The sequence below is a fragment of the Cuculus canorus genome, chromosome 3, assembly GCF_017976375.1.
Source record: "Cuculus canorus isolate bCucCan1 chromosome 3, bCucCan1.pri, whole genome shotgun sequence".
NCBI lineage: Eukaryota > Metazoa > Chordata > Aves > Cuculiformes > Cuculidae > Cuculus > Cuculus canorus.
In genome coordinates, this window is record NC_071403.1 from 58,894,084 (window position 1) to 58,920,146 (window position 26,063).

A 26,063-nucleotide genomic window follows, 5' to 3' on the forward strand; every position below is an offset into this window, starting at 1 on the left:
GGTGAAGAAAATGATTCCATTACTTCAAGGATATCATTGAACTCTCTCCTAGGTTTTGCAAAGTTAAGAACTACTTATGAATTCATCTTTTAGCTGATAAAAACTCTCAAAAATGCTAAGGTTAAGAAAACCAAAATTTTAACTTTTGCTCTTAATTTTAATCAAAGCCATCCAGTGAGATGTTTTGGCAAGGTTATTCTAGTTTTATAAAACAGACTAGGCTGTTCTGAGGAAAGCGATTTTCTCTTTCTCCCATGAGGATAACTCAAATAACCAACTGCTCACCTTTCCAATAATTGATTAATAAGTGTTTTTTTTAAAAAAAAAAAGCCAAAAACACTTATGGGAATTTTCCCCTGTTAATATCTTATGTATTCTGTGGAATTCTACTGCTTGATCTGGCCTGACTGCTGTTAATGGAATTACAGAACATGGTAGGGCTGGTAGCAATGTAAAATGAATCAGCCCTGGTAGCTGTTGTCAAATTTTTACCTCAGTATCCTGACATACATTTTTGACAGTCTAAATTCATTTCTAGATGTTCCCTGGTAGATCAGGTTATGGGCAGTCACAGTTGTTTAAATCTGGAGGGATTTTCAGTGGGATGATTTATCACATATGACTTCAAACTTTTTTATTTGTGAAACCATGTATCTCTGAACAAACTCTCTGAAAAAAAACCTGACAGCTTGTGTTACAGTTCATTCATTGCTTAATTATTTTCCAATAAATTCTTGGCTTTTTCGTTTACTTCTATAAAGAATCTCCATGTGATGCAGGACTTTTTTCAGGCTTCATCGTTAATGTTAGCATTTTCCATTTGGTACAAAAGCAGGAGAAATTAAACTTCTACAGGGACTTCTCTGGGAGGAGTGGAATTCTCTCCAAAAGCTGTATGTTGGCCACACGTCTGCAATACAGTTATTACATCCATCCAAGCCTTTACTGCAGCATCTGTTTTTATGGACTGCTAAGGTCCTAGGTTAATGCTGTCATCCACAGATCCTTTTCCCCAGCCTGCCCTTAAAGCAATACGCTGTTTTTTTCTGCTTGGGACCAGTGTAGAGTCTCCTTTCCATAAAAAGCTGCACCGAAGGTCATAATCAATACAAGGGGACCTCTTCTTGTCCAATTATTTTGCTAAAGTACATAAAACCAGTTTGAGATCTTTTCATCCACAAAATGTTGTATATACCCCAAATATTGTATTATTACTGGCTTGCTTTCCTCTTCACTCCACCCTGTCCATCATACTCTGTCCCGTCTCATAACAAACTGCTCCAGACAAATGCTAACACTATGTTCTCCCTGTGCTCTGCACTGCCTAGAAATAACATTATCTATTGTTGCCATATCCACTATATTCCTGTGTTACTGGAGAAAAAGCAGTGGCTGAAGAGACAGAGCACTGTTTTTCATTAAGCTGTTTTTGATACCTGTTTTAGTTTAAAAATGGCAGGCCAAGTATCTGCATTCAACCACAAATAAAACTATGTTTAAATAAGATTAAGGCTGTAAATTAAATTTCAAATCTTAAATTCTCTTGCTGCCTTTGAAAACAGAAGAGATTAGGGAGAGCAAAGCTTAATATACCAAATTGGTTGAAAACATAGCCTTCTTGGGAAAAAAAAATGACTTCTTAGGGAGTTTTTTTTAAAATATATGAATTTTTACCTAAAAAAAATGTATTTTCAAGTTGAAAGTTTGAACAGCAAACAAGGCTTCAAAAAGCTGAATGCTTTTGGCTCAAAACTCAAAATCTTGACTGGCCATTGTAATGCCTTGTGGGACTGGTAATTGTCATTATTTCCTTCTTTTTCTGGGGCTGGGGTCCTTAGACTGACTGTACTTGCAGGATTTAATGGTCTCCTCTTTTAAAAAACTCAGAGGTACCTCAGGAAACTTGTAAGCATCTTGGATTTTGTATTTCTCTGGGAAGCTCAGCACAAGGAAACAACTTGTGGGTTTTTGGTTTTGGTTTTGTTTTGTTCTCATTAAAAATCATGGGGTTTTTTATGAAAAACAAACACTTTGAATGAAAAACATATTTTTATTTAAAAACAGTCACAATGAAATTTTTTCTACCAATCCTATTACAGTCATAACAAGCTATGAACAAAATATATTATTGTCACTGAAACAGTGGGTTACCTTATTCTAATGTTTTCCAGTGAGATTTTAAGGTTATTAAAACTTACTGCTTCTATTGTCCTTCAGTGAGTAAAGACAGCTTATAAAAATGAAAGGACTTTTATTGTCCTCTATTTGGATGACTGCTTAGATGCAGTTTCTGTTGGACTAGAATGCATTATAGATATATAAAGTCCTCAAATGTGGGTGACCTTTAATGGCCTTGAATTGTTTTCTAGTGCACCCAGTTAGATCAAAGCAGTAGGCTGGCTGGTGTTCAGTGTAGGGGAAGAGTAACATAAAGTCAAATTAACACCTCGTGTGCTCCCAAAAGCAGAGGTACAGTTTTGGCTAGAAAGTAGAAAATAGTTCAGGATTTCATGATCTGTCCAGGTTCAATTTCTAAGAAGGTTTGAGTGTCTGCGATGCTCCCTCTCAGCTATTAGGCCAAATTTTCAGGTCTCTATTAATGCACATTCCCATCAATAGAAGGGCTGACAAGAGTTGATCCTGTCTGGTTATGTCTACTTGTCATTTAGTGAATACATCCACAGACTTCGTTACAATGGAGACTCTTAATTGAGGCTGGAGTGTGATTAGTTGCAGAGCTTCATGACCATCGCTCTGTCTTGGTGCAGTTCATCCTTCTTTCACAACAGCACTGTGCCCTATTATTCTGGCTGACAAGGACATAGGGACCATTTCTGTTGGTTTACTTACCTAATTGATTTTGGGAGAAGAAGTGTAAGTGACTTCTGACCTCGTGTGTTTCCTTTCAGACTTTCTGCAAATTCCCACAATGTAGCTAAAGCCGTAATCTCAATAGCCCTTTATTGCATGAAGGTAATGAGAGAATCATTATTCTCAGTGCTCTCCTGTTTGGCTGAATAAAGGCTATATCCTGCCTAGCTCAGGGGACTTTGAGTTTTAGTTATTATGCAGTTCCTAATTGGGCATAAAAAACAATTTAAGATTATTTTTAGTATATGATTTTTAGTTACCTTCAGTTGATAGAACTGAAAAGCAGCAAACCCCAAAATATCAGTTTATATGTCAGTTTGAAAGGTAACTTTTCCTCCTTTTCTTGGTAACATAGCCAGCATGAAACAGTGACTTCTAATGCAGTCACACATCCTGTTGTTCATTCCTTTGATTAAACAGTTCAGTATAGTAATAGCAGATGATTGCAGGAGAAAATGGAATTGTTTCAGCAGGCATGAAGCTTCATTTTACTCAGACCAATGTAAATAGGAGTGAATCCACAGCAGTTAGAAAGATAATGCAAGTGGAAACCTGATGAGAGAAGAGAATCAGGCCTGGAGGGTTATTTTTATTTATTTTTCTTTTAATTTTCCTCTAATTGAGAACATTAGTGGTGCAGGACTGATGATGCCATTACTGTCTCTCGGAAATATAGTGCATACTGATTTCTTTAAGTAGCTACTATGTGGTATATCAGTCTGCTGGATCAGTGCCAATAGGGCAGTCTACTCTTACCCTGCTGCTATTGTATAGCTGGAATTCCTCTTGACTTTAATGGATGTACTATCAGCACAAGGGCTCAGCTACTTGTATTGCCAGCTGAAAAGAGGGCAGAAAGTTTTTTCTCTTTTATTACCTTTATGTGAAACTTAATTTCTCCAGATGAGATGATATGTTTTTGACATTAAAGTCATATCCGGAAGCACTGTGCGTTCATGAACAGCTTCATGCAATGTCACCTCCCTAGCCATAGTGCTGGCTTCAAGGATGTAATGATGCAGTCACCTTCTCCATACACATGTCAAAACGAACCTGTGTATCTTTTATATGGAGCATTCCCTTTCTGCAGCAAAGCTAGAGGAAAAATGCCTCACTTCAGATCTTTTTGTTCCATGTGCAATTGAGAAAGAAAGTTTGTGGGTCAGAATACCATCTGTGAGCTTAATTCATCTCTTTGTATCTGCTTTTACTGGAGCTTCATGTAATTTTACAGGCTCTGTTAACTCTAGCATAGTTAATCATCCTCACTGTTGGTTGCACAGACAGAATTCCCTGTTCTGTTTCTAGTCCTTTCTTTGCTGTCTGAATTCTCTTCTGTCAATGGCTGATCTTCACTGCCTATTTCTCAATTTTTGCCATTGTTCAATCTCAAATGCTGCTGTTTTAAGCTTTTCTTGTACTGTCCAGTTTTTCTATCTACGCTGCAGGATACCGAAGGATACCAAACTAGGGGAGCAACGAGGTGTTTGATCCTAGAACTAGAGAAGAATATTATCAGCATTAATCTAGTGCTTTTCTAAGTAAGAATGTTTCTATCATCAAGGTTGTGAGTTTTTGTGGAAGTTAATATTTATTTTTCAAATAAAATTCCATGCAAGTGTCATAACATCAACACTGTTAGTCTGAATGACCGGTGCTCATTCTGTAGCAATTTTACTTCCTCAGGATGTCTGGGAGGGTCTCTTGGGGAGACTTAAGCAGCTTATAAATTATTGTATGTGAAAGCATCAGACATCAGCTAGTGCAGAGAGATAGCATGGTTTCATTGCTTACTTTTGGGACAGCTCGTCAGGAATTGCAAAGTTTTAACCCTGGCTCTGCTTCTGGAAGGGCTGCTGCAGTCTGGACAGATCAATGCAAGCAGAAGCAAAAGTTTCAGCAAAGAGATGGTTGAGATAATGTCTAGTACAGGGCTACTGAAGGAGATTTAGAGACTTACATAGTACAGGAGGTGGAAGTGGAGAAAAATGTGTTATACTGATCAGTAGAAATAGTTGAATTTCTCTAAATGAAAAGGTACAACCTAAACCCTTTCTCTCAGTTTCAGTTTTGCATCTATACTTGTTGTCTTTTAGTTTAGATTGTTGGTTTCTTTGTTTCAGTCATAAATCGTGAGGTTGGATTTTCACCCTTTTTCCTTGCAATTGATTGACAACTTCAAGGATTCATCCCCTCCTCTCTGTAAACTGTTCCTGCCATTGTACGGTTGCAATAAATATATATGTAGAACAAAATCAGAAAAAGGATGCCCGTAATGTTGGTGCAAGAGAGAGCTTGTGTCTTCACCACTGTGTTAACCTTATGTAAATGAGCCTACATGTATGAGGAAGAATGCCTGGTAATCAGTAGTACTTGTGATGAGACTGTTCTGTAGTTACTCAAAAGCCTGACCCAAGGCAAGCAAATTTGTAAATATACAGGCTTTCCCACCCTGCTTTAGACTCTGTTTGTTCCTTCTGATTGATGAAAACGCACCCCAGTGAAGGCCCTTATGGACTTCCATTAATTATGCCAGTGGTTGGTTGATTTGGCTGAGAATGCTTTATTACAATAGTCAGATTTAATCAGCACCAGCTATGGTTTTAACAGTTTCACAGCCTCCTGGGACCATCATCCACTGAGCTTCCTTTTTCATTATTTTCAAGCCATCAAACAACCTTTAATCTCCCCAAATTAAAAAGAAGACAAAGCACACAATGTATAATATATAGAAAGAACAACAGAACTGTCTTTGCATGAGCTGTAATAAAAACATTTCCCTCTTAGGTGACTGAATGCCAATATTGCTGTTCCCTGTGATGCTGGTTATCTGGAAAATTTAAATATTTAGAATCTGTTTAATTTGAACAGTTCTGCCGAAACCAGTCCTTTGGATTTTCTGTTTGTCATAGAAAGCTTCAAAATAAATGAGGCCTGAGGTAGATGTATGTGTGTGTAGGGAGACAGAGTCTAAACAGATCTGAAAGATTTAAAATATTTGGGGGAAACATGCTATGCAAACACTGAAAAAAATAATACTTCTGAAACCTGTTGTTTATTCTCACACACAATGGATTTTTGGGAAATATTTACATGAGGCTTTTTCTTTTGATACAGGTCATTTGTGTGTAAGTTATACACGTTAGTGATGTTCTGAGCAATTAAAGTATCCATATGACACTGAGTTGTAAAGGGTTAAGGATCATTAGCCAGACTTTACAATTCTAATTTTACTGGTTGAAAAAGTCCTTGCTTTTGCTACTATGCATCATCTAAGAAGACTTTAAAATTATTCTGGGTATGCTAGGAACTGAATTTTCTGTTGGTGATCCCTGCTACATGCAGTGAAATGATTCCAGTTTACTGGAGAGGAAATTATGGCCTGGGATATTCATGATGATGGGGATATAACATCCTTCAGAAGCATAGGAATGTTTCATTATCACACCATATTTAGCATTATCTACATTTTAGAGAACTATGTCTATTTGAAAGTAGATGAAAGCAAGGTGGAATTCGCAGTTTTATTTTTAATTAACATTGTTCTTGTTTTTCTCTAAAGTTTGGAGGTAGAGCCAAACCAAAGATTTGGCTTTTCTCTTGAAAACAAAGCACAATCTGAGCTATTTAACCATGGACATATGAGAAAAGAAAAAAAAAAGAGCTACATAAAACTATATTAAAAAACTGTTGGAGCTCAAAGAAATAATAATAGCATAATCTTATTGGCTTATACTCTTCTTTGGCTCATCCTTTTTATTGCACACAAAACTTGGCCAAAATCAGTAAACAGTCTTCTATCCGAATCCTGTATTTCCCCTGTTACAAATACTGTCTACTTAGTTGCTATATAAATAATGTGGCTTGAATATATTGTTCCGAGGGTGAAAGACCTGTACAGCATTTAATCTAAGGGCCTTCGGATTTGTGCAGGGTTAGGGCAGGGGAGTTACCTTTTGACCAGGGTTCATGTTCACATTATTCGTGAAGTCTTATACTGAGGACAAGAGTTAATGCATTCCGGGAGCAGTGTAACTCAAAAGATGATGGCACTTTACAGGATTTCCTTCTTGCTCTGTTAAAACATTTTTCATTGCACAACACCGTTCTTGTAATTAGAGACATGAGTAATAATACGCATGCTATTTTCCACCTGCTTCCTGCCTCCTTTTTGACAAGATGAGGAGTAGGTCAGTATAAAAGTAAGCAGGTTTTAGTTGATCTGTTATTAATTAGCTTTTAAGGGCACAATGATATTCTGAGCATTAGTTTGATTTTTAATTGTTGGGATTATTTAAATCAAGTAGGTTTGAAGGATGCATATCCAAGATGGGGCATTGTTATGCTTAGCCACAGAATTGTTCTGCCACAGACGAGGCAGTGGGAATGATGGTAGCATAAACTTCTGCATTATGGCTGTCAAAGTAACACTCCTCAAAACACTGAGGATGAAAGGAGAATTTCTATTTTAACAGCCTGCTTAATCTCTGCATCAGTGTCAGAGGCCCAGATCCTTACCATTTTGTAATATCTATCTAGTCTGCTATGAGCTAGACAGAGGTGCATATTGAACATTTTGTAAGGTACTCTGAGACATGTAAAGGAGAACCATCTAAATGCAAAATAACATCCTCTGTTTTTTAATATGTCTGCATAATTTTTAGTTACACACTTCAGATCATGTTCCCATAAACCAGTCAGAAGTCTTTCGGGCTATGATGGGCTTCTGCTGCAGCAACCAGGGTTCATGTCCCTGTGGTCTGAGATTATTACAGTGAAATCTGAGAGGAAAAACAGTCAGAAGTCCCACTACAGTTTATCACTGAGCCTTCCCCCAGCAGCGCTGAGGTAAGACACTGTGGGACACGCATGGGTGGGCTGCAGAGTACATGAGCGTGTTGCAGGGGTTGGCTGTACAGGGCGAGTCTTGTGAGTGGGAAACCTAGGGAAGTCCAGCTCAGGCTAGAGTTATGCTCCTTTTTCTGTGGAGAAACCATGACAGAGCATGGCAATACCTACTAAGCTCGTGCTTTCCCAGGGCTCACCTGAGCAGTCAGGTGACCTGGCAGGGCAATTTCTGTCTCACATGCCAATGCAGGGAGTTGAGATGGCTGTTTTGTGGATTGGCTGTGCAGCCCACATTGCAAGCACTGCAGCCACAGTAGGTGGTGTAATGAAACAAATAAATGAATTATGCAAGAAGCATGTGAATGATGAAAAAAAAAAGAAATATGTGAATTAAAAAGGCTGCTTGATTCTTATGTTAATCTTGTTTATATCTTGAATAAGTATATATCCATGGGAGCTTTCTGTAAAGTGGTTGGAAGTGAGCTGATACTTAGAAAATAAAGTGTAGATGCAGTGCAGCCACCTCAGGCAGGACTTAAGTAACGAGGCTGGAAAACACTGCACAGTGCCAACAGCATTAGCAGTGTGTAGCAATGGCAGGTACGTGGCACACACTGCAGCCAATGATGCCATTTGTGCATCTCTGAAATTAAGTGAGGTATCCAAAGTCATATCCAGGCACTTATATAAGTATTTAATTTTCCCAAATGATAAATAGAAATGACTCCTGCTTCACTGAGGGAAAGGACTTGGTTGATAAACATTCCCGTAAGCTGGCTGGCTTAATTAAGTGCCAAATTATGAATTCAGGCACCCCAGTTTGCAAATTTTGTTTTTTAATTTTTAATAGAGTTATTCAAACAAATACTTAAGCTCACCTGGCAAGGACTTTAATTTTCACAGCTCTGTGGAAAAAATGAACCAGCTTTATTTTCACTTCAAATATTTCTTTAAAAATGAGAGCTTTTTCCACTGGCAGCAGATTAACATTTGCTGGTCAATATACTCATAAAGCAGGAATGGTAGCTTTGCGTAATTTTATTTGATGAATCAGCCATTAGATTGCTACAGAAAACTGGCCAGCTAGCCACTGTGTTTGGAAAAAGCCAGTGATACTTGTTTGCTGTATTTTTTGGGTGGAAGCCTTTTTTTTTTTTTTTTTTTTATTTTGGTTGGTTTTGCAGTTTGAATGCTATAGTGCTGCTCTGCTTTGGCAAGGTGAGGCAGCCATATCTAGAAATACTAGAAACTGATGTTTCCTCTTATGTGGGAAAACGAGTTTTCAACCCATTTGGCAGATGACTGCTTTCAGTTGTATCCTTGGAGGATAAGGCAGTCTTTGGTGCAGTATCTTTTCTCATTTTAGGGGAGCAAAGTTAAAGTCAAACAAAAGCACCTGAAAATGATAATCTATCCGTGTTTAGTCTTGTAACTGAGTGAATGTCTTCAACACATTGAGCAAAGAACATGAGGGAACTCATCTCCTCAGGAGAGTGGAAGATTTTTCACTCTCCTTGTGAAGCCTGGTGCCATGTGATTGACCAGCTGGTTTAAAAGGATTTTTGATTTGTGTTAAGGTTGCATTGGAAGACTTATTGTAGAGGGTAGGATGTAAACAGTCTGACTAATGCAATCCACTTTGCAAAGGCTTGCTATCATTTTTACACACTGCTGTTAAAGATTTAACAAAATTTTTCTACTCTTGGTTCGCTGATTTCTCACGTTTCACTGATGGTATAATAAATGTTTGGCTCAGGATGTTCAGGATATACATTTTGGCTCTAATGCAGGATGCATCTTTGGAATGACTTGGATTTATAATACAATTTATACTAACTCATATTAGTTATCTACAGGAGGAGTAAATGCTAATACTTAAAACATTTAAAGCCAGATTCTGTCATGCTTGAAAATGAAGACTGGCTTCTCAATGAGTTTTCATCAAGTCACTGGACAAATCTTACATTACTGGTTTATTCACTAAAATAAGAATGGCAAAATTTAAAATTACATTTTGTTTATAACAAGATAACTAGTTTGATCCCTTATAATCTGTACAGTGGCAGTGTGAGAACTTGAGGAGGAAAAGGATTATTAATGAATAATAGAGTAATCTAAATTAGTTATAATTCTTTGAGAGGAGAAATTTCAATACTTACATAATACTTCTCATCTCTTTAACCAAGAATTTGGGCTAAAAAATAAACAAACAAGCAAGAAAACAAACAAATTTCTAAAGCAACAGGCATTTGTGGCAAACCAGTTCATTTTCTTTTACAATCTTGTGGTTAATCTTTCTCACAGTGCTCCTAGTATTTCAGATTTTAATAACAATAAAGAATTGCAGAGTTGTGTGCAAAACCTTCCCTAAACCAGAAGTTCTTTAAAAAAATGCAACAGAGAAGTGGGCTTGGATTTTGGTTAAAGAGCAAGTCATCCTGTTTTCATCTGAGATCTCTGTCTTATGGGTCCCCAAACTTTTGCCTATTGGTAGAACCAGAATTTATGTATAGCAGAGGTGTTGATTTGACCTAGTGCTATTAAGCTACTCAAACCCCGAGTAAAAAATTAAGAAAATCCTGGTGTGTGTTGGTTGTGGCCATGTTCTTTTCAGGTAATGCTAAATGAGAGCTGGGTGGCTATGTGTTCTGGATCTTTTTTCAATAGGCTTAGTGCATTTCCAGATGATCTGTCTTGTACATTGCATTGTCTTTGCATATGTAATCACAGCGATAAATGAGAGCATCTGTCTGTGATTTATTCTACTTTGTTCAGTGTTGTAAACTACATACATCAATCTTTAGGGCTATGTTGAAACCATGAGCTTTTTCTTTAGCCACAATCATCTACCCAAGTTCCAAAAGTGCAAAATAGTGATCAGCTGTACATTGAGAGTACTCTGCAAATACACACAAGGGGCCTGAAATATTTAGTTCCCACAAGTTTTCGCAAACAAGAATAAGTATGGGTAGGAATGTTGCCAGCTTTCTCCAGGCCTTGAGAACCCATGTGCTGATGCATATCTGAACCTAATGTAAATCAAAAGATGGTGCCAGATGAGTATTAATGCTGTAATTTAGTCTTAGGTTTTACTTGCCACCTAGATATTAGGACTAAGATTGAGTGTTTATTGTTACTTATTCCTTACAATCAGTACTTGGTCCGTGAGCAAATATTAGGGTTAATTGGAAACATACTTTTATGTGAGTATATTTAGCTGAGGATTGATGTATTGTCCACTGAATTTAGTGGGTATTTTTCCATGGATTTCTACTGGAGGAACATTGGGCCACAGAAATACTCTGACTTAGGTTTATGAATGATCTTTGTAAGAATCTAGTATCAGAAACAAAAATGTTCCTGCATTTCTTTGTAGAATTGAGCTGCATTTGATTTCTCTTAAAAGGTGAGTTCATTTGAAAGAGTCAAGAGACATCAAGGAGGCAAATTCTTGTAAGAACAGGGTTTCATAAGAAAGTCTAGTGTGAGTTGCCTGTACTCTGGCTAGAACAGATGAGAAAATAACTTCTTGTTCATAAAGGATATGAAGATGGCATCTTAAACTACATTATACCACCTCATCTGCCTCTTTAGTGAAGGAATCTGTCCTGCTAGAGAAGGGTAAACAGAGTTTGGAAACCCTGAAAGAATACAACGCTATGGACTTACACCTCTCCTTCAACACAACAAAGTAATTTAAGGATTTTTTTTTTTCATTTTTGTTAGCTGACATGCTTCCTTCTATGCTGCATTTTTAGCAGGAACAGACATGATATGTTCTGGGTGATTAAATTGGCCAGTAACAGGTAAAGAACCTTGTAGTTTACCTTGAAGATGCTTGTTTGCTGGAGTTAGGAATAAGAGGGCCACTGCTGTAATGAATCATTTTGCCATCCAGGCAATGTAAATTATTCTGGAAGAAGATAATAGCTTGAATAGAAATCATCCCAATTCCTTTCTGGACTGAACGTTTTGGTCATATGTGAAAATACAATCTAGTGTAGTCTAAGTGGAAATCCATTCAATGAAATTTGAAGATTATGAATACTTGTTGAAAATATAAAAACACATTGCAATCAGTTCCCTTGGGACCTGTTAAGCTCAGTGGTTCAAGAATGTTTCATCCTAAGTAAATGGATAAAATTCTTATCTCCTTGAGATGTGAATTTGTTCAAGGGTTGAATGTGTGTCAATAGGAAGACTATTTTTCCATTCTATTTATAATGGTTTTGAAATAAACTAGCACAAAACTTGTTTAAATCAATATTTGAAGTGTTCTGAAGGGTTACCTAAATCAGGCTTAACTAGGACAGACAGATGATTTACGTAATATTTTAGTTAGCAAAAATTGTCATACAAGTTAAGTCTCTCTATGCTGAAATTTGGACATGAATATATTCCCAGAAACATGGAAGAACTGCAGTATTAACTGTCTCTAATGTTATATTGCACTCCTCTAGAGCATGTGTATCTCTTGTTGGAGTATTTTTGTTCATAGGTTTCTTGTTCCCTGCTTTCTATAGGTACACTGAGCTTCAATAATGAATAAAAGATCCCTTTAGTGTCCAAGTTGACTTTTCATGGCCCATTATGGTAATGAGATGGGGGGAGAAGAACTAAGTGAAAATAAAATTTCTCGTAATGGATTCTGTTTGTCATATATGCATTGTGGGCTTCAGGAAATTGAAAGGAAATGTTTATATAGTGGCAGGAAATGTTAAAGTAGCATACAGATGCTTTCACAATTTTCTGCAGATTGAGCAACTTGTTTCTGCAGAACACACTGGAATTTAGACCTAAATGTAGCGATTCACATTTAAGGAAAAAAAAATAATGAAAATTCCACATGTTGAGAGAAGCTGTGATAAGACACAGCAGAACAATTGCCAGAATTTCTGAAACAACGGGCTAAAGCATCTCCTGTTACAAGACTAACAAGATGATTATCGTACCTTATATAGTACTGTGCTTGGTGTTTTAGGTATGCTAAGACAGATGCACAGTTACACAGCTTGTTCAGGACAGCTTTTCCAGAAAAGCGGCGTCTTTTCTCCTCCAGCACTTCCCCTAGTAAACATTAATCAACAGTTTAAGTAACCCATCAGAGATGAATAAATTGAGTCTTTCATAAATAAGGACTTATTTATAATAGATAAATTATAAACTTCTAATACAATGGTCTGTAATAAGAGTTATGCCCTGCTGCTATTGAGGTATTATTCTTTTCATGGAAAAAAACTTGATTCATTGAAATGCAGACTATATTTTTAGGGAGAATTCATCAGCAGCAGGAAGAACTGATTCAAGACTTTATGCAGAATGTGAAGCTTATCTACTGTATTTGTCTTTAACTGCAATATGCTTCGCAGACGAAGCATATCAGTTGGTTATTTATAATGGACTATAAAGTTGTCTTGAACCAGAATAGGAAAAGTGTATTAGTAACTTACATTTAAATTAAAAAGGAAAGAAATGGAATAGCAATGGGACATAGGAAGACTAAGATACATTAAGTTTACATCAGGTTTTTTAATTCATTCTCATTCAAAAATTCTTTTTTCAAGGTAAGTAAGTGGTCATTGGGTGATAAAAGGCTCTTGTGGAACGGGGCAAAACATACCTTTTTCCTTAAAGGATTGAAATTTATGTATGAACCTGGAATAAAATATAGTTTTGAGTAGAAACTGCAGAATGCTTTTTCAGCCTGAGGTAAAGGATCCCAATTGAGATACAGTATGGCTGGCTAACATGGCAGACGATGTGGAGAGGATTTTTCAGCCATGTCTAACTGCTTTATTGAACTAAGATCCTTGGAAAAGCATCTCTTTTTCACAGAAGACAAAACTGAAGGAACTATGTAAAAGAACAGCAGTGTAAGGATGTTCGCTGAAAAGATGAAGCTGGAGTATCAATCCTTTTCTCTTCCCAGAAGGAATGTTATTGTTGTAACACATTCCATAAGAAGTTTACTGTATTTTACCAATGAAGATATTTATCCTTATTAAGTATATTTTTCATCACTAAAGTCCTCCCAGTTGTAGGACTTTTACCTTAGTGTTTGGTGTGAAGCCTGTTTTGTTTGCCAGTTTTCTTACTTTTGCTATCAAGAACATTGGTTTTTATCTTTAAACCTTCCTTTTATTACTCTCACTGTCTGTCCTGTTTCCATTCTCATTTGCAATGTCAAGTTCCACCAGTGTTCTGACTGTCTCTCCTAAAGCCATAAGCCACATTTGCAAACATCCTTTGACATCTCTCCCATAATACTACTTCTTTGTACTTACCAGACATGGGGCAAAGAAAAGACTGAAACAAACCTGACCTAATACACAAGAAAGAATTTTCTAGCTTGAGCGGCTGCTTATAGAAAACCTTGCCTTGGCAAGTCCCATGGGAAAGTAAGGGCTATTTATCTTAGTCTGTAACACATGCTCTGAAATCATGATAATGCAAGTGAATGCACTGACCAATGACTCCAGTGGTTTTGATCCAGCCGTGCAATCCTTTGATGGTTGTTTCAATCTGTAGAAACTAGAGCTGCCCAAAATTAGGTGATGTAGCTTATGCTCGCAGCTGAAACAGTCTGTATCTGTTTCTTCACTGGGAATTCTCCATCACACCTCTTCATGCTGTTACGTATTTGTCTGTCTGACCTGACTATATAGTCTCTGTACACCAATGTATTTTCTAAACAAAGCTGACAACATGAAAAATTATTGCTCCTCTGTGTTTGTGAGAGATAATAATACCTGCACATCTGCCATATTGTGTTGTTAGTTACAATGATGTAAAATGAGAGGTCACAGCAGCTAATGGGATGGTCCCAAGGTTTATCAGCATGAATAAGAATTTAGTGGAGTTTAAGGAGGAGGAGTGATTGTCTCCCTCTTACTGTAGCTGCTTCACCCCGTTTTCTCATTTTTGCTTGATTATTCACAAAACATAAGAACTGAACAACTAAGCCAAGTGATGTGTTTTCCAGGGTTCTTGTACCTTGTAACTTGATAATCATAATCCAGATTCACTGAGGGAAAGATTGATTTTGCCCAGTCTTAGAGGATGTTGATAATGGATTTCTAATTTGTGAAACCATAGCTATTTCTGTGAAGGTTTTAACATGCAATTAATTAACTATTTCCCCTTTTTAAAGGAGGCTTTCTGTCCTCACTACACTAATTCTCTATGTAGAGTTTATTATCTAAACACTGATGCTTTGAGAGTTATTCAGTCTCTGATTATGTCACTGGTAGACCAAGACAAAACCATGCAAAAATTAATCAGTTTATCTAGCCATCCTGCTCAAATACCATATGAAACAAAAAGGAAGGGAATCAACAAAAAAACTGAAAAAACCACTCCATCGATGCCTTGTAATCAAGTTTGCAAATGATACACTTGCTTTTAAACCCTTTACATGGTTTAGAATAAAATTGTTTTGGAAACCAGACCACTGTGTGTATGCTGTTTGAAGTATGAAGGTGTTGAACTTCCTGCCACCTTCTCCCCTGCATCAGAAGTCTCATCTTATTTTGGTTATCTGCATTTACAAGAAGCTGGGAAAGTTTATTAACCGTCTAAATTTCATGTGATAAAAGACTAACTTTAAGGTTCCTGTGGAAATAATGGGTAAAGTACATAGTCTGACTCATTTATTATCTCTCTTGATCCCCTGGTTCATGGTTTCAGGTAAAGGATAGAATTGTGTAGATGTGTAAGCTTATCTCACATCCGGAAGAGATCTGGGACATATTATTAATGCAGAGATAAAAATGTATTACTTTTTCTTGGTGCTTGATCTCCAGAGCAAATGATACGTCACTGATACCAGAATCATCAGAAAAGAACGTGGAAGGATTTTTACTGTATTAACAGGTTGTTCTAAAACTGGAAAGAAAGAGCAGAATATAAACATCTAAGTGAATATCTAGATAAATAATTCATAAAAGGAATCCTAAGAAGTCGGATTTTTACTGTTCTGTCTGAAAAGAAAGAGTGGTTTAGGGACTGTGAAGTACATGAGTATTTTTTTTAAGGTGACAGAGAAATATTTGGTTATCTATTGATTATATCCAGTATAGGAAAGAGGGTATTGAGATATTATTAGGACTGTATTATAAAGCAGTTGCATGAAAAGGAAACTAGAGTTCGTAACATTGTACGACGTAAAACAATGTAATTGGAATTTTAGCCTTAACAAGCTCTTCAAATACAATACTTACATGCAATCGAAGAAAGGTGTAAAAACCATTTGATAAATCTAGTAGGCGCTTTTAGTATAGCTTCTTCAGTATTTTTTTCTTTTCCTTCCAAAAGCATCATCATGTGATCAAGAACTTCAGTCAGCCCTGGAGGAAGCTAAACAGCCCCAGAAAGACAATGTGTTCATTCCCGAGTGTGCTCAGGGTGGCCTCTACAAACCAGTACAGTGCCATCCTTCCACAGGGTACTGTTGGTGTGTTTTAGTGGATACGGGACGTCCCATTCCTGGTACATCAACAAGGTAAGGAGATACATATTCAGTGCTCAAAAGCTGTTGTGACGAGAAACTTCAGTGTCCGTGTACTAGCATGTAGATTTCTATTGCTAGTGGAATTAGGTTTTTTCCCCTACTATGAAGTTTAAATGAAATGTTTCCAAGAGCCATCAAAAGTTGAGGCCATATAGCTGAAGAGTTTCACTGCAAGTTATGGTCATTTTACTTTCCTAGTCCTCTTTTTTACTTTATATTTTGGGCTGGGAAGCCAAGGTTTGAAAAAGATGATGAATAAGCTCAGAGGAAACCTCACACTCCTTAGCCTGAATATAAAAGAACCAAGTAAGATGGTCTGTGACAGAAACCATATCCAGCCTCAGAAATGTTCAGTTATTTTTCCAGCAATCTCTTCAACTATTTCATATGACTGGCTTTGATGGAACAGCTGCTTGGGAACCCATGGAGAGGAAATATCATTTTAATGTGTTCTTAATAGAAGCTTGGAATTCAGTCATCTCAGTTGAGCTGGACGCATAGTACAATGCTGTTAGCCATGTAGAGCAGAAGGAGGCAAGACAAATAGCAGGTTCAAAGACATATTATTTAGACTGATTGTTGAGGTTTGGCCCCTGAATGAATGCTATGGAAGCTCATATAAACCTGAAGGGCAGTATGGGTATCATCATTATGCAATCATAAATCTCTTCAAGCTTACACTAAAATAATTCTTTATCATTTGCATAAGGTTTTTGGAAAAAAAACATAAGCCACTTGCTTCAAAGTACTATATTCTTGGTGAGTGTTTTTCACATATTCTTCTAGTTCTGATTTACTGTTACCTGTTTATACCGTAGTCTGGACTATGCCAATTGCAGTAGCAGCTGAAGTGAGCATGACTTAAAAGTTACTGCTTATCTGCTGTTTCTGACCAGTTGTGATCCACAAACTATCATAAGAAAATAGTCCAAATTTGGTCCTGAAACTGTAGAATCAGTGCACATGTTGTGTGAGGATCTAGATATGCCCTCTAGAGATTCTAAAGGCTGCTTTCTCTGCTCTTCCTCCTTTTACCACCCCTGGGTTTGTTCACTGTTTCTTGATTTTAGTTCTAATCCTTCTTTGACTTACAGTTTAAATCATTTTATGGAGCCTTAGTTCCTGTTCTCTAATTTGAGTCCAAATCATCTTCTCATGCTCTTCAAGCACTAGGAGTTCTGCTGATTTATTTGTAGTTCTTCTTTATGAGTATAGTGCTATTATAGAATCACAGAATAGTTGAGATTGGCAGGGAACTCTGCAGATTTCCTAGTCCAACGCCTCTACCCAAAGAAAGGTCACCTAGAGTAGATTGCTCAGGACCGTGCCCAATTAGGCTTTGAATATCTCCAACAGTGAAAAGTCCACAGCTTCTCTGTATGGCCTGTTCTAGTGTTCGATCACCACCACAGTAAAAAAAAAGTTTTTTCTTATATTTAAATGAAATTTACTAAGTTTTGTGCCCATTGTCTCTTTTCCTATCTCTGGACATCACTTAGAAGAGTCTGAGTCCATTTTCTTTATTTTCCCCTCTTTAGGTATTTATAGACGTTAATTAAATCATCTTTGAGCCTTCTCTTCCCCAGGATGAGCAGACCCAGTTCTCTCTTATTTTGTCAAATGCTCCGGTCCCTGAATAATATTCATGGTCCTTTGCTAGACCCACTCCAGTATGTCCATGTCTCTCTTGTTGGGAAACCCCAGAGATGGACGCAACACTCCAGATATGTCTCACCAGTGTGAAGGAGAGGGAGGGATCACCTCCCTTGACCTACGGGCAGTGCTTTTCCTAGTGCAGCCCAGGAGGCTGTTGGCCTTTGATGCAAGGGCACATTGTTGCCTCATACTCAGCTTAGAAAGAGCTTCAGAAATCCCAGGCTCTTGCCTCAAAGTTGTTTTCCAGCTGGTTGGTCCCCATCTAATCTTATCCAGGTGTAGGAATTTGCCTTTTTCTGAATGTCATGAGATTCTTGTCAGCCCGTTTCTCTAGTCTGTTGATGTCCCACTGAATGGCTGCACAAATCCTCTGGTGTATCAGCCACTCAGCATTTTGTATCATCTGCAAACCTGCTAAAGTTGTCCTCTGTCCCAACATTCTGGTCGTTAATTAACAGGGGTTAAGCAATATTGGCTATAGAGTTGAACTCTGGATTACTCCACTGGTGACTGGCTTCCAGCTCGAATTTTTGCTCCTGATCACAGATCTTTGAGACTGGCAATTCAGTTTGTTTTAACACACCTTACTGTTCCTTTATCTAACCAGTACTTCATGACTGCCTCTGAGAATGTAGTTAGAGAAAGTGTTAAAAACCTTGCTAGAATTAAGATAAACAGTATCTACTGCTCTCCACTCATTCACTAAGAAAATCTTCTCATCATAGAGGGCTGCAGTCTGTACCAAGCAAGATTTCCTCTTCATAAAACCTTGCTGACTACTCCCAATCACCTTCTTGTCTTTCATATGGCAGAAATAGCTTCTAGGAGGATTTGCTCCATCACCTTCCCAGGAATTGAGAGAAGGCTGACTGGCTTGTTATTTGGCTCCTCCTTGCCATTCTTGAAGATAGAAGTGACATTAGCTTTCTTGCAGTCCTGACGAACCTCCCCCAGTCACCACGACCTTTCAAATGTAATTGAAAGTGGCCTTGCAATGACATTTACCAGCTTACTCAGAACTCCCTCAGTACTTCATCCCATCAAGTCCCATGGATCTGTGTATTTCCATTTTTTTTTCAAATGATCCCTGACTTGATCCTCCTCCAGTGCAGGTAAGTCTTCTTTGCTCCAGACTTTACTGCAGGCCTTAGGGACTTGAGATTCCTAAAGACAAAGGATAAAAAGTCATTGAGAACTTCTGCCTTCTCCATGTCTTTTGCCGCAAGGTCCCTGTCCTGCCCGTTAGCAGGCCCACGTTTTCCCTAGTCTTTTTGCTGCTGATATGTATGTAAGAAGCCCTTTTTGTTGCCCTTAATGTGCTCTATGAGGCTTTGGCTTTCCTAATGCCACCCCTGCACATCTGGACGGTGTCTGTATATTCCTTCTGTGTCAGCTGACCATGCTTCCACCTCTTGTATTCTTTTTATGTCTGAATTACATTGGGTGCTCCTTGTTCATCCATGCAGGCTTCCTACTACACCCTGTACATGGGAATGAACCATTCATGAAACTGGGGATAGTGGACCTTGAAAACAAACTAGCTTACTCTCCTATTCATATTTATAGTGTGCATGTGGTGTATGCGATTTTGACTTCTACTGTCACATTGACTGTAACTATAGATCTTCCCAACATCTTGATAAATTACCTATGGATCTGGAATTAGTTTCCACCTTCTTTTTCTGTCTTTGCTTTGTTAGCCTCTTGTGTTCTGCAGCTACACAGTAACTCACTTTGGGAGAAGAGGTGGCAGGAGTTCCTTCGCTGGGCTGTATATCTTCACAGTCGGAAGGCTGACAAGTTAGATTCAATCTCATGTATGATTTAGATGCACATATTCCTTTTGCTCGATGAGTGCTCTGACTGGTGAGTAAAAGGTAGCCTTAAAAGGTTAGCTGCTATTTAGGAACCTACAGTCCTGGTAAACAAGCAGGTAGGGTTACTTCCCGGAGTTGTGCTGCCTGGAGGAGTGTCTCAACCTCATTTCTGGGAAAGATTTAGGTGGGCTGGAATCCCAATTTTCTCTTGATTTTTTTTTTCTATGTTGATAAAATGTAACTTTTTTTTCACTAGAATAAAGAAGTAGAAGTGTTTCAGAGTATTGAGAAATATGCAGAAGGTTTTTTGGTTTTTTTTTTTTTTTTGTAGTTCTTTCTTATAGAATGCTTTCCACTGCAAAATGCAAATCAGATGGGTGATAAAACTTCACTGCAGCGATGGACAACATTAGTGCTTCTGCCAGCAGAATGGGTGCATTGCATCCTGCAATCTCTGTTCTGCTAATCTGGATCAAATCACTAGGGGTCAACAGCGAAAGGATAGACAGGTCGGGGAAGCTGTTGCTAGAACTGCTTAGCATTTTGTATGTTGTTTGTTTTGAATACATTCATGAGGGTGATTGTCATATCATCAGGCTCTGAATACGATAATAAGTAGTAGCTGCATTGAATTAGACCCTCAAAATGAAGTGACATTATTAATACTCATTGACTTTTTAATATCCTATCTGAAGCAAAGATAAATAATTTGTCAGTGAAGATATTCCCAAAAAAAAAAAACCCAACACCTGTAGTTCTAGAATTAAAACAGAGATAAGTGAATGAAGCCCCACTGTAGGACATTTAAGACTAAAACTCAAAAGAATCGGGGAAAGTTGTGGTATAAAGCTGGCTGTTATGAAAGCCTAGAAGAAACATCCATTTGACTAAAAAAGAGGTAGTGCATTTAAAAGGTACAAAATAATTAATTCCCCTGAAGGTCTATTAATATGGCCGTTACCTGGCTTCCAGTGCCTCATGGACAACATAGGGTGATCCTCGGCATTTTTACTCAGTAGGCACATAAGTCTGTGTTCTCACATGTGACTTTTTAGCAACCAGGATCATGGGCAAAGTAATGCCTGATCAACTTGCACAAGATTCTCTAAACTTAAGGAAAAAAACATAAATCAGCTGCTTCATGAGGCTGCGCGCACTGTAGCATTCTTGTGAAACTCTCCATCCTCCACTGCTTTGTACACCTCACTAAGCTTCAGTGCTTCCCAGCAGACTGTTCAGAGGTATAAAGCAGCCTTCATAAGCTCTTGGCGACTCTAAGTGTACATTCACTGCTAGGGATACTTTCCCTTTCAAAATTCAAAAGAGTAACTTAGGATGTCTTTTGACTACATTGTTTTTAACCTCACAGTGCTCCACACTGACACACTATCCCTTTCCCACTCTTTCCCCATGAACACTGAGGCAAGTGTGTTTCTCTTATCAGTTCTTAGTGTGGCTGTGCCTGTACGGTGAATGTCTAATGATTCATTTTGCCTTTTTTTTCAGTTGCTTTATAGAGTTAAGTGTGGATTTTTCACATTACAGCATTTTAACACCTTATGGGCTTTATTAATATAGAGTTTGTATGCAATGAACTACATGTTTATTTAACAAAAATATAAGCCAAAAATTTAGAGGAGTAGAGGCCAAAAAAAGAAAGTTTGGGCACAGAGCAGTAACAATAACAGAAGAGGACGAGGGGAATGCAGAGTCAGGTATCAGATTAATCAAGCAGCTGGCCAGTTGCCAGATACTGCATTAGTGAATACTGCTCAGAGGTTTCCCTTTCACTCTTTTTTTAGCTGATTGAAGTGGTCATCCATAAGGTACCTGAATCCAACCTGAATCTTTCAAAGCAGCTTCTATTCCTGCTGTTCTTTAGGGGGGAAAAGTGCCTGTAGCTCTACCATGTCCATGAAACAACACAGCACCTTCTTGTAGCAGCCAAAATTTGATGGGCCAGTGGGCAGTTTCATTAGATGATGTGAAAATAAATAAAGCACTCAAAGTAAAACAGATTTTTTTTTTTTTTCCTTTTCATTCTACCCGGTAATTAAGGTCAGAATACTTAGGTATTGTTCTTAGGGGCAGTCTGGCCTGGACCCAGGACATAGCCACAATTTAATGCTATTAAAAAGAATAGTTTGTTCCAAAAATTTGGATTAGTCTCTTTTAACCAGACATTTTAGTATGCTACTCATTAAATGTCATTTTGGGGCTCTCTAGAATAGGGCAATTTCAAAGACAAATGAGCAGTTGCATAAAATATGAAAGAACCTACATTCACTGGACGGGTATGTGTGTTCAAACACATGTATGTGAATCATATTGCTAAGTGGTTTTAACTAAGAATTGAAACTTTCTCTGAAATTCTACACACTACATTCTGCAGGTTCAAGCTAATTTAGGTGAATGAAAAAGTAATATTTCTCAGAAAGAGATTCCATCAAGCTGAGTGAAAACCCACCATGCATCAATAGTGGCATTATAACAAAAACATTCATTAGCAGATGTTCCCATGCCTCCCAGTCTTGCATAAAAGGTATTTCTAGTGTTGTTGCATAATCCAATGTTTGTTACAAGTACAAAAAGCATAGTCTCTTCTTACCAGCTGGACTAACAAAGTGGATTTATGTAAACTCAGAAAGCAGAGCGGAACCAGAATATTCCAGTAGCAGGTGGAGATTCAGTCTCTTTCCCAATCTGTTTGAAGCTGTTCCAGCACAGTCCCTTTCTTTCTAGAAACTCTGTGAGTTCTTTGCTCTTACTCAGAATTTTAGCTGTTCACAGTTAGCCCTTCTTATGTAAAAAAACTTTTTTTGTTGGGTTTTTTTTTGAGACAGTACAGTAGCACGCGGCTTTAGAGCTGCAGTACTAACTAACTACATGTCACGATATAACCCTAGTCAGCAGCTGGGCACCATTGCTCCCCATCAGTGGGGTGGGGGAGAAAATTAGAAAGATAAAAGAGGGAAAATTTGTGGGTTGTCATAAAGGGAACTTAATAGGTAAAGCAAAAGCCATGCACGCAAGCAAAGCAAGGCAAGGAATTCATTCACTACATCCCATCAGCAGGCTTTCAGCATCTCCAGGAAAGCAGGGCTTCCTCATGTGCAACAGTTACTTGGGTATACAAATGTCATCACTTTGAACATCTCTGCATTCATGCTTCTTCGCCCAGCTTTGTATGCTGAGCATAACAACATATGGAATATCTCTTTGGTCAACTGGGGTCAGCTGGGTTTTTTTTTTGTGTGTTTTTCTATATTATTTTGTATTATGTATTACTTTGTAGCAGTTCCCCACAGTTGTATTCTTCCTCAGTTTTCCTCTCTGTAGAATGGGCTTTGGAAGAGATAATAATTTTTTTTAGTTTGGTATCAACCTGAGGAGAATAAAGAAATGCTGACTTCTTTGAGGTAAGTGGAAAACAGGCAGATGAATTTCCATTGCCCTTTCTTAATGAAAAGCAAGCTTATTCACTGAATTAAAGAAGGTAAAAGTTTAATCTGGACTACAAAATTGGAAATAAATCAGTTTTAAATCAAATTAACCTTGGCTAGTTTTATTCATTCCCTGTTTGTTCTTTAGGTATGAGCAACCGAAGTGTGATAACGGTGCCAGAGCTCACCCAACCAAAACAAAGGATTTGTACAAAGGACGCCAGCTTCAAGGTCAGTGAAACAGATAAATTTGCTTTCATGCATTACAATGCTCTATTGACTGCAATAAATTAGAAAGCAATTTCTTCCACTATATCAAAATGGTGTAACTTCTACATATCACTATATCAATTTGCCACTAACTGAAGTCTTTGACTTTGGCACAGTGTATGCAATTATGGTTTTTGGGATGTTGTCAGAGCAAGTAAAGCTCTTTTTTCTCAATAGTTTAAAGGCAGACACATTTACTTGAATTATTCCTTTGCTGTTGTCATACCAGAGAAGCCAGAAAATATGTCCAGAATAACTTGGCTTATACTTCATAATACTTGTTCTAGCAAAATACATGGGAAATTGGCTTCTGTCTTTGAATCAAGAGTACTCTTGGAAAAAAGTAAGTAGATGATATACTTACACTCAATACTTACTTTTTTCCAAGAGTACTCTTGAGAGTTTACCTCAGAATAATATTATTTTGTTCTTCTCTGTTGTAGGAACAAACCTTGGTGTTTATTAGATTTTTCATTTTCTCACCCTTTTTATAAGCATGTGAGAGCTTATTTCTGGACAGTTGAGCTACACAGAGTCAGTAGACTTGCTTTGTTTTTGAAATGACCTTTTAATATGCTTGAATAACTTGAGGTGAGCACATTTAGTGGTGTTGCACGTGTTATGAGAGAATTATGAATCACTTTCAGCTATTGTAAAGAATAGAAACAAGCAAATAATGTGAGCAGACTTTTTATGTCATGAGAAATATTTCGGTTTAGCCGCCCAGAGAAACATCTAGAGAATAATTCTGAATTAAACATGCCCATCAGTATTGAAATGTTTTAATGAAGCACACATTAATACTCTCTATCATGAAACAAATTTAATTACAAGGTGTAATAAAAAAATGAAGTAAGAAATATGAATTATATATTATTATATTGTATGTAATTGTATTTTATTTTCTACATAGAATGGGGTCAGTCATAGGATTAACTGTAACCTGTCCAGTTACTGTGGTTTGTAAAACTGGCAAGTATGGCCGAAAAGCATGTCTAGCTAGGTATGATGGGATAGACAGACAGGAACAGGATGGACAATCAGACAAAGAAACATTCGTGCCATTTTATATAGTCCTATTATTTTTCTGGATTATTATACCATGAGTACAATTCTGGTCATCTGTGTTCAGGAAAATGGATGCACAGAAGTTAGCTAGCACTAATATGTCAGAGAAACCAGATACTTTCCAAGAGAAGGAAGGAAGCATTAGCTTCATTTAGATGAACAAGACCAGGTCTGGAGGTGATATTTTTTTCTCTGAGACCATGAGGAAGAGAATCTGTCTTCCTCCGTGGCAGTTTTGTCACAAGAAAAATAGATAGGAACTACTTTGAATGCATCAACTGGGAGCTGTGAAGTGGTTTCTAACTATTGAAGCAGTGAGGTGACTAGTAATGGGCAGAAATCTGGTTGTTTTTTTTAGGTAGATCTCGATTCCTTTCTGAAAGAGAGGGAGAGACGGTTGAATGAGTGACATACTCACTCAATATTACCATTATCACTTAAGGTACCAAACGTGTGTATGCTGATTTACCCTGAAAAGTCACTTTGGAGCATGAATTTCACAACTTTTACCAAATTGCCCTCATTTCTCTCCCTTCATAAAAAGTCACTGTCTGACTTGCAGTTTTGCTGCTTAGATGCTTGGAGCTCAGCAAGAACCGTATATGCCATGTAAATCCTCAGGTATGTGAAACAGTGGTAAATATTTGGTGAGATTGATGATGTTTATCCACCATTTTGTCAGGCAATACTTGCTTACTGAAGTTCTTACTGCTGTTTTATCATCAGAGAAGTTAGCAGGGATGATTTTGGAGATATTTTAGACCTCTTTGAGGCTGTTCAGTACTTAAAGGTGGCTTATGAGAAAGATGGAGACAGACTATTTAGTAGGCCCTGTAGGGATAGGACAAGGGGTAGTGGCTTTAAAGTAGACGATGATGGATTCAGACTAGATAAAAGGAAGAATTTTTTTGCAGTGAGGGTGGTGAAAACACTGGAACAGGTTTCCCAAAGAGGTAGCCCTATCCCTGGGAACACTAAAGGTCAGGCTGGAGGGGGCTCAGAGCAGCCTGATCTAATGGAAGACTCCCTGCTTCTTGCAGGCAGGGTTGGACTAGATGATTTTTAAGGGTCCCTTCAAACCTAAATTATTCTGTGGTATTTTACAATCCTTACACCATGCAAAACAAGAGAACATTAGCTATCTTCAGCAATTTATTTCAGACACTTGCAGAATTACAGATTTGGATAATTGAGTTTGTGCATATTTTTTCTGAGTGAAAAGAACTTGCACACAGAGAGTATAGCAGAGCTGAGGCTGAAAAAACAAGTTTTGCACTGAAACATATTAATTGGTGGTCACTCCTACTTTTCACTAAAAATTTTAAAGAAGCACTTGCTAGCTGGAATCTTAGAGGGAGGATGAGCTGATGAAAGGCTTTAAGCTTTCACATCTCTATTTCTATCCAAACTTGTAGTGCTTTTATACAGTGCAGTAAAAAGTTTGTCCAAAGTTAAGATACTTCACCATTGAAACAAGTAACAAGAACTTTCCATGCTGTAAACTTCTACCTGAAAAATTAATTTTCATTAAGTTAGACAATGGTCTTTTGATTTTCTTTTTTCTACTTAATGGTGTTTTGC

The 26,063-nt window shown here is 37.7% G+C and overlaps 1 protein-coding gene across 4 annotated transcripts in view; it reads left to right on the top strand.

Annotated features, from left to right (window-relative positions):
• Positions 1–26,063, top strand: part of SMOC2 (SPARC related modular calcium binding 2) — a 139,523-nt gene that overhangs the window by 77,689 nt on the left and 35,771 nt on the right. For all 4 annotated transcript variants that reach the window (XM_054063327.1, XM_054063329.1, XM_054063326.1 and 1 more), the window contains exons 8-9: positions 16,033–16,219; positions 23,293–23,375. In XM_054063327.1, the coding sequence (XP_053919302.1) occupies positions 16,033–16,219; positions 23,293–23,375 (270 nt within the window). The remainder of the gene's footprint in view (positions 1–16,032; positions 16,220–23,292; positions 23,376–26,063) is intronic.